The sequence below is a fragment of the Moschus berezovskii genome, chromosome 21, assembly GCF_049115385.1.
Source record: "Moschus berezovskii isolate FMDL1 chromosome 21, NW_MosBer_1.0, whole genome shotgun sequence".
Lineage (NCBI taxonomy): Eukaryota > Metazoa > Chordata > Mammalia > Artiodactyla > Moschidae > Moschus > Moschus berezovskii.
Window position 1 is genome coordinate 14,538,192 of NC_142480.1, and position 14,524 is coordinate 14,552,715.

Genomic DNA, 14,524 nt, shown 5'->3' on the forward strand with positions numbered 1-14,524 from the left:
AGGCAGAGAACGGGGGACTGCCATCTCCCCCAGCCACCCCAGCCACTTGTTCGTTCCTCTAGAGAACCTGTAACTGTGCATATGCCGAGATGGGCTGAAGCAGCCTGGGCGGGCAGGAGGCCTGGCTGCAACTGGCTACCCTACAAGGAAGCTAACGAAGGTGAGACACACTACTTCTGAAAGGTGACTGGCACCTTTTAAAAGAAGCTAACCCTGAGCCAGAAAGCTCCCTAAGCAGCCCTAGTTAGGTCAGATCTTTACTACCTGGGAATCTGGTTCAGTCTGGGGCAGTCAAGGTCAATTTCAGACCAACAGAAGGGGACAAGCTTCTCTTGATGTGGACCACAAAGGCAGGGAGAGCCACTCCGGCACCACCAGTATGCCCAGGAGTGGGGAGTGCAGACACTGAATCTGAAACAAGAAGCCTTTTTCTTGGGAGCACTGTGACAGGGGCCACACTCGGCCAGTCTGAGTCCACATCCTCAGGCCTGGGTGGCCGCTGTTTGGTTGAGGGAAGTAACCAGTTCCTGTTTTTCCCTACCAGGGCTTGAGCTCTGGAAAGAGAGAAATGTTCTGAGAAAGAGAATAACGAGCGGTTTTAGGGCCAGAAGACCCTTCCTCCTAACAAACCTAAGAGAATTTCCCACTGGTCCTCTTCTCGGAGACCACGGTGTACTCCAGGCTGACAGCTCCCCTGGTTTTACCTGTTCTGGACCCAGCTCAGCTGAAGGTGAAAAGAGAGGGCGAGCACTCAGGAAGAGCGGGTTGGGTTTTCACCCCACTCAAGGTCGGTACAGCTAAAAGTAGAGGCTGAAGAGACTGACAGCCACTGCAGAAGTCCGAAAGACGAGCTCACAGGTTCAAGGAGCAGTGAGCTCGGGTGTCAGGAGGACTCTCAGCTCCAGAACAGGGAACTGATGAGGCCCCGCCGGGCAACAGTCTCCTCCTCATTCCTGCCTCTCAAGACCCTCAGCTCCCTGAACCAAGACGCCAGCTCCGGGTCAGAGATAGTTTGTAATTCTCTTTCAGGTTGGTCTGAGCCAGGACACCAAAGGCAGGAAAGGCAGAATCTGTAATGTATATGGCCAAAACTAAGCAGAGAGAGAGAAAAAACAAAAACTTACGACCAGTGACGCTCTGATTCCTGCTGCTTCTCTGGTCCTATTCTTGATACATCCAAACAGAGTGCAGGGGCGACGGCGGCTGGGCACGTGGGGCTGCAGAGGGGGGCTTCCTAAGACTTCAGTGACCGAATGGAACGAGGCTGCCTCCACCAGACAAAGCACGCACCGGTGCACAGAAAGCCTGCTCACTTCCCCTTTGTCTTTCTAGGCCTCGAGTCCCTGCGGGACAGCGCCCACTCCACCCCGGTACGTGCCTCCTCCCACGGGGACACCTTCCTGCCTCACGTGAGAAGCAGCCGGGCAGACAGCAACGAGCGAGTCGCTGTGATCGCAGACGAGGCTTACAGCCCTGCAGACAGCGTGCTGCCCACCCCTGTGGCCGAGCACAGCCTGGAGCTGATGCTGCTCTCCCGGCAGATCAACGGGGCGACCTGCAGCATCGAGGAGGAGAAGGAGTCTGAGGCCAGCACCCCAACTGCCGCCGAGCTGGAGGCCCTCGGGGGCGAGCTGAGGGCCCTGTGTCAGGGGCACGGCAGGCCGGAGGAGGAACAGGTGAATAAGTTTGTTTTAAGTGTCCTCCGTTTGCTCCTTGTGACCATGGGACTCCTCTTTGTTTTGCTCCTCCTCCTGATCATCCTTACTGAGTCTGACCTTGACATTGCCTTTTTCCGCGATATCCGCCAGACCCCCGAGTTTGAACAATTCCACTATCAATACTTTTGTCCCCTCAGGCGATGGTTTGCCTGCAAAATCCGCTCAGTGGTGAGCCTGCTCATTGACACCTGAGAAGGCATGAATCCTCCCAATAACTAGCCAGGTGGACCAAGGAGCCCGGCTACCCATTCCCAGCAATGGGACCCATCGCGGAACCATCGGCACATGTACCAAGTCCTCCTCTCATGACTCAAAAAGTCCACAGCCTAGGAGGGTCGTTTCCCAGAAGAAGAAAGGGGATAGGCACATGCCTTGTCTAAACTAACTGGGAAAACTCATTTCCTTCAGAGGTTCTCTCAAGAAAGGCTCAGCAACTCCGTTTCTCATCCTCCCAATTTGAAGGATAATTTTTGGTTCTGAATTTTGATTTTTCATAGATGTGTATTATTTTGAAAATATCAAAAATAATTTATTTTATTATTACTGATTCTCACAGTAGTGTCACCCAGCAGACGGGACACTAGTTGAAGACTAGAGGGCTGTTGTCTTCTGTTTATTGCAGGAGCTTCCCTGCTGGGGGCCCAGCAGACTCATCACTGCAGCCTCAGTGGGGCAGGTCAGGGGCCTGGACAATGGGGACTGTCTAGGTTTTCTTCCCAGACAGAGCTTTAAAAAAAAAAAAAAAGTAAACATCCATGTAGAACGATTAAATGGAAAGTTGCTTCTTATGACGGTCTGAGTTGGATTTTCTTTTCCTTTTACTTCTTTCAAATTTGAGCAGAGTGGGCATCTGAAGGGACCACTGCTACAGCAACAGCAGCAGCAGGGGTGGGGTAAGTCTGTCCCCTTAGACTGTATCCTAGGGAGCATCACCGTGAGTTCTGTATAATGAACTTAGACTCCCGTGACTTTTTTCTAAGGACCTCAAGACTTTTACAGTGCTCCAGAAGCAATAGGTAAATTCAGTGGTACCAGGGGTAGACAGCACTGTCAGACGTTGGACTAAGTACAGTTAACAGAAACCAGAGCAAAGGCACCAGAGAGACTGTTGAGATCAGACAGCAGTACTTATTTTGTACAACCCTCTCCCCCCAGAAAAGACTATTTCAATTTATATTTTAACAACAAAATATTATTTTCTTATAAATTCACCTTTTGTTTTTACTTTATGGAGTAAGAAAGATAGAGCCTGATGAACTCAAAAGATGCAAGAAAGAAACTGATCCTGAGAATGAAAAGCTTCAGAAAATAGAATTCCAAGATCAACCAAACAGCCTTGGAAGGGACCAGGAAAAGAATCTCTTTAAATAAGAGTTCTAATAGATGCCTCCAAAAGAAAGTGAACGTGGCAGAGATCAACACTTAGCTGTAGAAACACTGCCCCCTAGGGTCATCCTCTGCACCAGGAAGATGAAAGCTGTAGGAAAACGCCGGCTGTCCTGGCTGAGAGCGGTGGAAGCAGGCGGAAGTGTGAAGGGTGAGTGTGGAGTCCACAGCCCAAGCTCCGCAACACTTACAGCCGCTCACACACAATAACTTGTTTTCATCTCAGGGAGAGATTTCCAAGTCATGTGGGGCGGGAGGACATAGGTAGAATGGTCCGTGGACAGATTCTTGGAGCATGCAGAAGACAGTCAGTCATGTGCAGGTCTGCTTTGCCCTAGTGTGTCCTTCGAGGTGGCAGAACCATATCCATGTACAGCATATAACAGCCATGGAATAAACAGAGTTCTTTTTTAAGGTGGGTATTGAGAAATTTTAAATGCCCTTTTATCTAGACCAAGGGTCGGCAAACTTCTTCTGTAAAGTGCCAGGTAGTAAATATTTTTAAATTTTGGTTTTGAAGGCCATACTCTGTGGCAACTACTCCACTCTGCTGTCTTAGCACAAAAACAGCCACAGGTAATACATAAAGGAGCAAGGCTGTGTTCCAGTAGAATTCTTATTTATAAAAACAGACAGTGAGCTGAATTTGGCCCACAGGCCAAAATTTGCCAACCCTGATCTAGACAACAGAACTGTTTCTTACCAGTGTGTAAGCAGGAGGGCCAGCTCCGCTGTGATTCCTGACAGGTAAAGATCCAGGATCATTTCCCAGTAGAGGCGCTGGGCTTGCTTGTTTAAAGGGTGCTCGAACAACCAACCAGCAAAGAGATACCTGATGCCACGATGAGCAAGATCAAGTACTGTAATGCTAATATGCAGCCAGAATCGAAGCCTGGAAGAGGGCCTATCTGATCATTTCCATACCAGCAACAATTTGGGCAGAATTACAAATATCTGTTTTCCAAGTGACAAGACAAAAACTGAGGGAGATCCTAGTAAAGATAAGGGATCACTCAGAACCAGATAGCCACTGCCACTTGTCATCTACACAGGAAAGGCTTTACTAGCAGAGGACCTGAGTGAAAAGTAGACTCAAAGGGGACAAGGCGGTCAGGAGACAGGGGGCTGGTTTTACCCTGGATATCTACTGTCTTATGCAACAGAGCAGATTACCGTTTAGTGTAGTGTTCCTACCTCAGTCTGTAGAATATGGTGTTTCTATGCAGTGAGTGATAGCCTCGACTCTGACCTTTCATATTCACAGTAACGAAAGATGCAGTATTCCATATCTTGGTATGTTACTTGTATCTAGAGTTCCAATGGTACGATAGTCCACATCACTTCCAACAGCAGGGTTTGCTCTCTGAACAGAAACTTGTGGGTAATTTTTTTCCAGAGCTTATCCTACAAAATACAGATAGAAAAGTCTCCTTCAATTTGCTTTTCACATAATGCTTGAATAACAAACCTCCTCTGTTGGTGACTAGTCTTTTTTTTGCTATCTCCCCTATCATGAGAAGTTGTTCACGTTTTTTAACCTAGTTTTACTGTGTTCCACTATGTCTATTTTTTCTCAAAATTAGTTTGATCTCATTGTAGAAAAACCAATGGTTTCCATAGCTTCATCAGAGGAAATAAAACTCTTACTGAAGAATAGTGTACTGCATCTTTAAGCAGTAGAAGGTAAACTACCTGCAAATGTGAATTTCTTAGTTTCATTAAAAATATATATATAGTTGTTAACCTTTCGTGTGCCAAAAATTCTAAGTTACATTTTCCTTCAACGCAATGTACTTTTTTCTACATATACAGTATGTAGTTAGCATAAAATCACTGGTGCCATGAAAATTATTTTTAAACTTAAATAAATATTTAAATATCATAGAAGAGAGTGGACTCTTTTTTTCTTTTTAACTGACAGCTGGTCTCACTTTCTCCTCCTTAAAGTTAACAGCCCATAGATAAAAGGACACCAGTGGGGTTTACACAGCTGACTGCTGTCTGTGACTGAAATTATTTAAAAGAATCACTTTGTTCAGAGTCATCTATTATCTTTATTCCTCCCCCCCAGATAAATACTATTAAGAACTTTGGGACATATGTATACCCATGGCTGATCATATTGAGGTTTGATAGAAAACAACAAAATTCTGTACCAGCAATTATCCTTCAATTAAGAAATAAATTTTTTAAAAAAGAACTTAGAAGCTGTAAATGTGGAATCATTTTGAATATGAATTGGACCTCTTTTTTCTGATGAGGAAAAAACAAGAAATTATTTCCCCAAGGTTACACAGTCTTAGAGCCTAGAGGAGAACCTAGGCGGTCCAACGTCTGAACTGGTATTAAGCCTGGAGTAAGAAAGAGAACAGAAAACACTTCCTATAAAGGGAACAGGATGACCTCACCACTACAGTAACAAACCTCGTGCTTACAGTACTTTCAGCATCCATTCCTTTAACACTATCTCATCTCATTCTGTAACCACTCTATGGCTACAGGCTGGTAATGGTCTTCTAAATTCCATGAGCATAAAAGGTGAAACTAAGGTCCACTGTGCTACTTATTACCTAATCTAGTTTTCAATTCTACCTGTCCTCCAACCCTCCATTCTGCCACTAGATCATCTTCCGAAAGCAGTTACCTCCAAATTTTAAGAGATTCCTATTAGTTTTAAAATGATACCCAGTGTCCTGTCCTCAGTATAGTTTTTTTTTTTCTAATCGACAAAAATCTCTGCTTAAAGTGAGCTGAAGAGGAAAAAGCACGAGAACCACTGGATGAGACTGGTTTCCCACGATGCTACAGATTCACAGCCGCCGTCCTTCCTGGACAACTGACGAGGACTCACCTGCATGCACATCCCTTCAGGGCCCCTGTCCGTTGGGGTTCCTCAGCCACAACCACACTGCTGCACCTGAACACATTTCTGCTCTTAGCTCCTGAACAGGCTTCCTCTATACACCCCTACCATGTGCTGATGGAGTGGAGTAAAACACCCCAAAGATACTTATAAAACATTTCCTCACATAGATTCTATTTTAGGAAAACATATATTAAGATGTTTTATTTCTCACTCTGGGTTACTGTACTAAATGTTATCTCCCTCACAAAATTCCACCTTTTCATTTGAAAAGTCAAACACAGCCAAATGAACCAGAATTATGGGTCTATGCTGTCTTAGAACTAAAACTCATGACTGGCCATCAGTGAAGTGAAAGTCGCTCAGTTGTGTCCAACTCTTTGCGACCCCACGGACTATACAGTCCATAGAATTCTCTAGGCCAGAATACTGGAGTGGGTAGCCTTTCCCTTCTCCAGGGGATAACTTCCCAACCCAGGGATCGAACCCAGGTCTCCTGCATTGCAGGTGGATTCTTTACCAGCTGAGCCACAAGGGAAGCCCAACTCTATTAAAAGGGAAAAACAAAACAAGTACTAAGTCAGAAGGGACAGCCTAACGAATGAGACCCCTAAGCTGTTGGAGTCTGAGGATAGAGGGCGTCTGTTTTCCTCTCAAGTTTGATGCAGAAGGCATGTCTCTGCCCTCCTCCTCTTCCCCTGGACACTGGCTGAAAATAGTTAAATCTTTGTATCCACAGCCCTAAAGCTCTCTGCTTTCCTGGAGACATGCCTTTGCAAAGTCTTCTCTGTGCAAAGGTAACTCAAAAGCCAGAATACTAAAACAGGTCTTAAGCAATTAAAATTCTAACAGTCCCTAATCATTTGCAGTTTCTCTTAGTCTGACCAAGTCTTCATTCACCCCAAATGAGATCATCTCCTTCCTCCTAAATGTCACATTAAAAAAAAAAAAGTCAGGCATCTCAAAGAAAATAACACCAGTAGAATTCAGAGTTTACATGGATATGAGATATTATAAAGGCCAACTAACACAAAAGGTTTATCCAGGAAGGAGAGAGTGCAAACATAACATACACGTAATTCCAGAAGCCACATGGCTTTAAGCAAGTCTCTGGGAAAAGTGCCTTTCACAACAGAATACAGTTTAAGGATGTCCTAAGGGTGATGGACAGGGAGGCCTGGCGTGCTGTGATTCATGGGGCCGCAAAGAGTTGGACACGACTGAGCGACTGAACTGAAGGGAGACAATTGTCCTTTATGTGCTTTCTAGATTTAAACAATTGTTTCATTACAGAGCTTACCATGAAGAAACAAGCCCCCTACTCTCTCCTTTCTGCACTGCCTCAAGAAGACAGAACTCTTAAATGGAATGGATATAAATAGCACAGCTTATGAAGCTACAATGGCAAGAGACCACAAGAGTGAGAAACATCCAGAATTTTCTAACATTTATAGCAGAAGCCAGGCAATTACCACGAAGTATTCAAGGCTTAAATGACAGTACTAATTTGATTAAGAGTAGTTTTCAACATGTTAAGAAAAAGAACAATTCCCAGAGAATCAGCCACAACTAGAACCTATAAAAGTTAAGTGGTCTAGAAAAGGGAAAGGGAGCCTAAAGTCTTCATTTAACTATTTCCAGAACAGTTTATAACATACCTCAGCCTCACATAGGGCTTCCCAGGTGGCGCCAATGCAGGAGACATAAGAGGTGCGAGTTCTAGTTCGATCCCTGGGTCAGGAAGATCCCCTGGAGGAGAAAATGGTAACCCACTCCAGTATTCTTGCTGAGAGAATCCCATGGACAGAGGAGCCTGGCAGGCTACAGTCCATGGGGTCACAAAGAGTCTGACAGAATTGAGCATTTAAGCACATGCACTTGTACAACTTCACACAGCCTTACTTTGAATTTCATAAATTAATATTTCCACCTTATCAATTCCCATATTCCAGCACCAAGAAAACAGAGAAACCCTATTCCTTATAAACACCCACAACCTTAATTTAATAAGCTTCAAAACTTAGTCTTTAATTATAGAGAAGGAAATTATTTAAGAAAAACGTTGGAACTTCCCTGGTGGTCCAATGGTTAAGACACTGTGCTCTCAATGCAGGGGTCCAGGTTCAATCCCTGGGAACTAGATCCTACATACTGCAGCTAAAGATCCTGCATAATGCAACGAAGACTGAGGATCCTGCATGCCACAACTAAGACATGACACAGCCAAATAAATATTAAAAAAGAAAAAAAATGTTATTCAAGGAAATTATATATATCACTTTATTTCTGTGACATACAATTCTGAAAAAATCATATTTCCTCTTAGAAATCAGGCATATTGCTGAAACTATTTACAACAGTCTTTCAGTAGTCGTTTGGCAATGAAGAACAACAGAAAAAGTTGGGTCAATAATAACACACAGTAATCTCAGTTGCTGATTTAGTAGTGTCCAACAACAGACACATTCAAGTTGCCACAGCTTCTGAAAACAAATATTTTTAATGAATAAACGGCAGAAATGGTATTCCGTAACACTTTCCCAGGCTACTAAATCTCCTCTGGAGAGTTTAAAAGACAAGGACATATAAAGCTGGCTGGGACCTTCTAAGGTAGGGGCTCTGACTTCTTTAACCATGACCCACAGTACTACAGTAATAAAGAAATACATTTTACATCATAAAATGCATGTATACCTACAGCTATATATGCATATAGAATTAAGTTTCACAAAAGAGTATTTGTTCTAATTATGTTTGTTATTCTTTACTATTCCTCTCCTTTTCATTTTTTTAGACACTGGTCACGGTCACTTAACTCACGTCAATAGCTACAACCCAGTCTGGGAAACAGTGGTCTGAAGGTAATCTCACACTGGGTGACAGGGATTAGAATATTCCAACCCTGTGCCTACAAGCCCTGGGACTCCCTGGCTGTGTCTCAGGAGCCATGGAGAGGAGTGAGGAGAAGGTCAACACAGAGACCCAGGCCCTGCCCAAGTGAACCACAGCTTCCAGGAATTATCTTGGGATTTCATGTAAGATTTAATTTAGAGGCAAGGGGGAAAAAGTGCTCAGTTTAAAAAATTAAGTTTCAAAACCACTCAGATGAGATAACCTTTCAGGATCCCTTCCAGTATATATAAGTCTAGAAATAAATATGTATTTCAAACTGTAAAATAAACCACAAGTCTATATATGACTATAGAATCAAGGCGACAAAAACAAGCAAAACACTGATCACTCAAAGCTTTGGAATTTATAATGCTAGAATTTCTCAATATTCTGCCTGGTTTAAAATGCTGAAGGCATCACAGTCTCCCCTCCAACGCCCTCCCCATCCTATAGAAACAACTTCCAAGGCCTCTCTCTTCCTAAGAGTACATTCTGCTCATAATTCTTATTTACAAAGCAAGTTTATATTCGCTAAATAGTACATATTACCAAGTAAACAGACTAAGCCACACGAATTACTAGGCTCCTTAAACGTATTAATTTGAACAAATTGGTGTTTCCAAGCCAAAAACTCTCTTAATTCATAAAAACATGTACCCTCCCACTGGAATTACCGCCAGCCAAAATATACCGAGTTGGGTGCATAGCACTGATGGAACACACAGAGGCAAGGCATTCTCCACCCAGAAAAGAGTGCACCCACTTTCCTGTCTCATGGAAGACTTCCACTCGCCGTGGATGAGCCATGCTGCCAACTATGACACAGTCTTCCTGTTTAGGGTCCCACACAGCTTGGAACCTGGTCAGCCACCGCCCAGTGATGGTGTTGTGCCTAATGAAAAAACAATTTTTTTGAAAGACAGTAAGTGTTAAATAACTCAAAATAGCATGGGCAGAGGGTAAAGATGGCATTGCTCCTAAATGCTGGTTTTTTCTGCCAAGTTTCACGTCACTGAGTCATCAACGACCTAATCTTATCCTTCCGACAAGACTGAAACCTGGGAGAGAGATGTTGTCTACATTTTTGAATCTCCAGTGCTGAGTACAGCAGTTTGTGCTCAGTGGATGGTCACTAAACATACTGAAATGGCACCATTTTTGTTCACTGTTTCCTAACTCAATGCACTCCCCTTTTTTTTTAGCACATGTAAATACAAGACCTAGAATAAAGAAATATACAATCTAAGTTATTGCTGTTTAACAGAATCTATTTCCCATATTTGAATCCCCCTAATAACCAAATCCTGAAATCATTTTATAGTCTATACAACCTTAAGGTAAAAAGTACTTTGGAGGCTCAAAGAAAAAAATCACAAGGGAAATTAGAAGATATCTGTACACAAATAAAAATACAACTATCAAAATCTGTGGAATGCTATGAAAGCAATACTAAGAGGGAAATTTTTAATAGTAAACATCAAAAAAGAAGAAAGATCTCAAAATCAACAATCTAACTACATATCAAGGAACTAGAAAAAGAATAATCAAAACCAAAAGTTAGCAGAAGGAAGGACATAATAAAGATTAGAGATAAAAGAATTAGAGGATACAAAAACAATAGAAAAAATAAACTAAGGGTTGGTATTTTTAAGAGAACAAAACTGGCAAGCTAGATTAAGAAAATAGAAAGTGCAAATAACTAAAATAAGAAACGAAAGTGGGACATTACAACTTATGTTACAGAAATAAAAAGGATTATAAAACTATGAACAATCATACACCAATGAACTGGACAATCCAGAAGAAATGAATACATTCCCAAACACATAAAATTTACCAAGACTGAATCATAAAGAAATAGAAAATCTAACTAGAACTGTAACTAGTAAGGGGATTAAAACAATAACCAAAAACTTCCCATCAAAGAAAGCCCCAGACCAGATGGCTTCACTAAAGATTTCTATGTAACATTTAAGTAAGAATTAACACCAAATGCTCCTCAAACTCTTCCAAAAAACTGAAGGGGAAGGAATACGTCCGAATTCATTCTATGAGGCAAACACTTCTAATACCAAAGCCAGACAAAGACCCTACTGGGAGGAAAAAAAAAAAAAAAAGCCCTACAGACGAATATTCCTGATCTTGTGTAAAATTTTCAACAAAATACCAGCAAAAAAATTCAAACAGCACATTAAAAGGGTTATACACCATGACCAAGTTGAATTTATACCTGGAATGCAAGGAAGGTTCAAAACACAAAACACAATTAATTGACATACCACATAAACAGAATGAAGGACAAAAATCGTAAGATCTTCTCAACTGGTACTGAAAAACCATCTGACAAAATTCAATACCCTTTCATGATAAACACTCAACAAACTAGGAATAGACAGAAACTATCTCAATATAATAAAATAGGGGTCACATATTAAAGGACCGCAGCTGACATTATACTCAATGATGAAAGACTGAAAGCTTTTCCTTTAAGATCTGGTAAAGCAAGGATGCCTTTCTTGCCGTCTATTCAACACATTTAACACTGGAAATTTGGTAGAACTAGAAAACCCTGGGTAGGATTAAAGACTACACACACATAGTTAAAACTAAATCTCAGCAAATCTGCATCAACACACAAAAATCAGCTGCATTTCTACACACTGAAGTGAAGTCGCTCAGTCGTGCCCTGACTCTTCACGACCACATGGACTGCAACCTGCCAGGCTCCTCTGTCCATGGGATTGTCCAGGCCAGAATACTGGAGTGGGCTGCCATTGCCTTCTCCAGGGATCTTCCCAACCCAGGGATTGAACCCGGGTGTTCCGCACTGTAGGCAGATGCCTTTACCATCTGAGCCACCAGGGAAGTCCTTCTACACACTAACAATGACTAATCCAGAAAGGAAAATAAGAAAACAACTCTAGGACTTCCCTGATGGTCCAGTGGTTAAGAATCCACCTGCCAATGCAGGGGACACAGTCTCCATTTCTGGTCTGGGAAGATTACACATGCCATGGGGCAACAAAGAATGTGCACCACAGGGTACTGACCTTGTGCTCTAGAACCCATGCTCCTCACAAGACAAGCTACCACAAGCAGCAGCCCATGTACCACAATGAAGGGTAGCGCCTGCTCACCACAACTGGAGAAAGCCTGCACAAAGCAACAAAAACCCAGCAGAGTCAAAAATAAATAAATATATTTCCTTAAATCCCATTGGAAATAACATCAACAAGAATAAAATATTTTGGAATAAATTTAACCAAAGATATGAAAGATGTGTACACTGAAAACTACAAAGCATTACTAAAACAAATAAAAGACACAAATAAATGGAAAGACACAAATAAGATACAAAGACACAAACAAACTGTCTGTGGATTAGAAGACTCAATATTGTTAAAATGTCTGTACGACCCAAAGTGATCTATAGAATCCAACCAATGCAATCAATCCCAAGGGCATGTTTTATAGAAATAGGGAAAAAAAATCCTAAAATTAATATGAAAGCTCAAGGGATTACAAATAGCCAAAATAATCTTTAAAAGGAAGAATAAAGTTGGGGGCCTCATATAACCTGATTTCAAAATATACTACACAAAGCAACAGAGGCCATGACAGCGTGGTACTGGTATAAAGACAGATGCTATGGACCAGTGGGACCGAACAGAGAGCCCATAAGGAAACTCCCACGTTCCCAGTCAAATGATACTTAACAATGGTGGCAGGACCACAAAATGGGGAAAGGAGAGTCCCTTCAAAAAATGCTGCTGGCAAAACCAGATATCCACATGCAAAAGAATAATATTGGACAGTAACCCTGATGGCTCAGTGGTAAGAATCTGCCTGTGATGTCGGAGATGGGGGTTTGATCCCTGGGTCGGGAAGATCCCCTGGAGGATAAAATGGCAACCCACTCCAGTATTCTTGCCTGGAAAATCCCATGGACAGAGGAGCCTGGCGGGCTACAGTCCATGGGATTGCAAGAGTCATAGATGACGTAGTGATTAAACTACCATAACCTTATACTATATACTAAAATCAACTCAAAGTTGATTAAAGAGCTATACCTAAGACTTGGAACTCTTAATAAAACATAGAAGAAAACACAGGGGAAAGTTTCAGTACATTGGATTTAGCAATGATTTTTTGGATAAGACACCAAAAGTACAGGCAACAAAAGCAAAAATAGACAAATCTACATCATACTTCTAAACTGTGCAAAGGAAACAATCAACAGACTGAAAAGGCAACCCACAAAATGGTAGAAAATATCTGAAAATCATATATTTGATAAGGGACCAATATGCAGAATATGTAAGGAATTTCTATAACTCAACAACAAAAATGATGTAATTCAAAAATAAGCAAAAGACCTAAATAGACAATTCTCCAAAGAAGATAGACAAATGATCGATAAGCATATGAAAAGATGTTTATCATCACTAATCATTCAGTTCAGTTCAGTTCAGTCGCTCAGTCGTGTCCGACTCTCCGCGACCCCATGAATCACAGCACGCCAGGCCTCCCTGTCCATCACCAACTCCCGGAGTACACTCAAACTCATGTCCACAGAGTCGGTGATGCCATCCAGCCATCTCATTCTCGGTCGTCCCCTTCTCCTCCCGCCCCCAACCCTCCCCAGCATCAGAGTCTTTTCCAGTGAGTCAACTCTTCGCATGAGCATTAGAGAAATGCAAATCAGAATCACAGTGATATATTACCTCACAATCATCAGGATAAGTAGTGATACAAATAAAGAGAAATTAGAACCCTAGTGCACTCCTGGAATGTAAAATGGTTTTGCAGCTACGGAAAAACAGTATAGAGGTTCCTCAAAAAACTAAAAATAGAATTATCACATGATCCATTAAAATCTCCTTTCTGGGTATTATCCAAAAGAATTCAAAATAGGATCTTGAAGAGATACCTTTACACCCATTTGTCCGCTGGAGCATTTTTCACAATAGTCAAGAGGTAGAAACAACCCAAATGTTGATCAAGAGGGGAACGGATAAAGAAAATATGGCATATACATGCAATGGAATTAGTATGCAGCCTTTAAAAAGGGAGCAGATTCTGTTACATGCTAGAGCATGGATGAACATTGAGGACATTATGCTAAGTGAAATAAACCGATCACAAAAAAACAAATACTATGATTTCACTCATATGAAATATCTAAAGTAGTAAAAACCATAGTAACGCAAACTAGACAGATGGCTGCCACAATCTGGAAAAGAGGGAGAGAGGAATTAATGTCTCATGGGCCAGGTTCAGTTTTGCAAGACATTAAATTCTAGAACTCTGTTGCACAACGTGATCACACCTAATGCTACTGAACTGTATACATATAAATAGTTAAGGTGGCTGACTTACTGTTACGTGTTTACAATCACAAATAAAAATAAAGTAAAAAACAATTTAAATATATGTGGGGCTCTTCACTGCTCTCCAAAGCAAAAAACAAAGCACTGCCCTTTTATTCTCTACATTGAAACACCACCAACAGCCCTTATTAAAGAAGGATGAACAATGGAGAGCACATTTCCCACTGCCATTCAATGACCTTATTTCTACTGACCCCAGAATCATCACCTTAGATAATTTTTTAAAAATACACACTAGAAGTCAATAGAGTTAATAAAGTTTGAAAAAGGAAACG

General features: G+C 41.8%; 2 protein-coding genes across 8 annotated transcripts in view; one reads left to right on the top strand and one right to left on the bottom strand.

Annotated features, from left to right (window-relative positions):
- The window catches only part of FRMD5 (FERM domain containing 5), a 318,318-nt gene extending 316,408 nt beyond the window's left edge, over positions 1–1,910 (top strand). For 2 of the 3 annotated variants that reach the window (XM_088829461.1, XM_088829462.1), the window contains one exon: positions 1,333–1,910. In XM_088829461.1, coding sequence (XP_088685587.1) covers positions 1,333–1,910 — 578 coding nt within the window. The remainder of the gene's footprint in view (positions 1–1,332) is intronic. The other variant, XM_055418376.2, reaches the window with a different exon arrangement.
- Positions 1,911–8,229: 6,319 nt separating this feature from the next.
- WDR76 (WD repeat domain 76) overlaps positions 8,230–14,524 on the bottom strand; it is a 54,627-nt gene continuing 48,332 nt past the window's right edge. For all 5 annotated transcript variants that reach the window (XM_088829459.1, XM_055418374.2, XM_055418369.2 and 2 more), the window contains one exon: positions 8,230–9,751. In XM_088829459.1, coding sequence (XP_088685585.1) covers positions 9,496–9,751 — 256 coding nt within the window. In that variant the 3' untranslated portion in view covers positions 8,230–9,495. The remainder of the gene's footprint in view (positions 9,752–14,524) is intronic.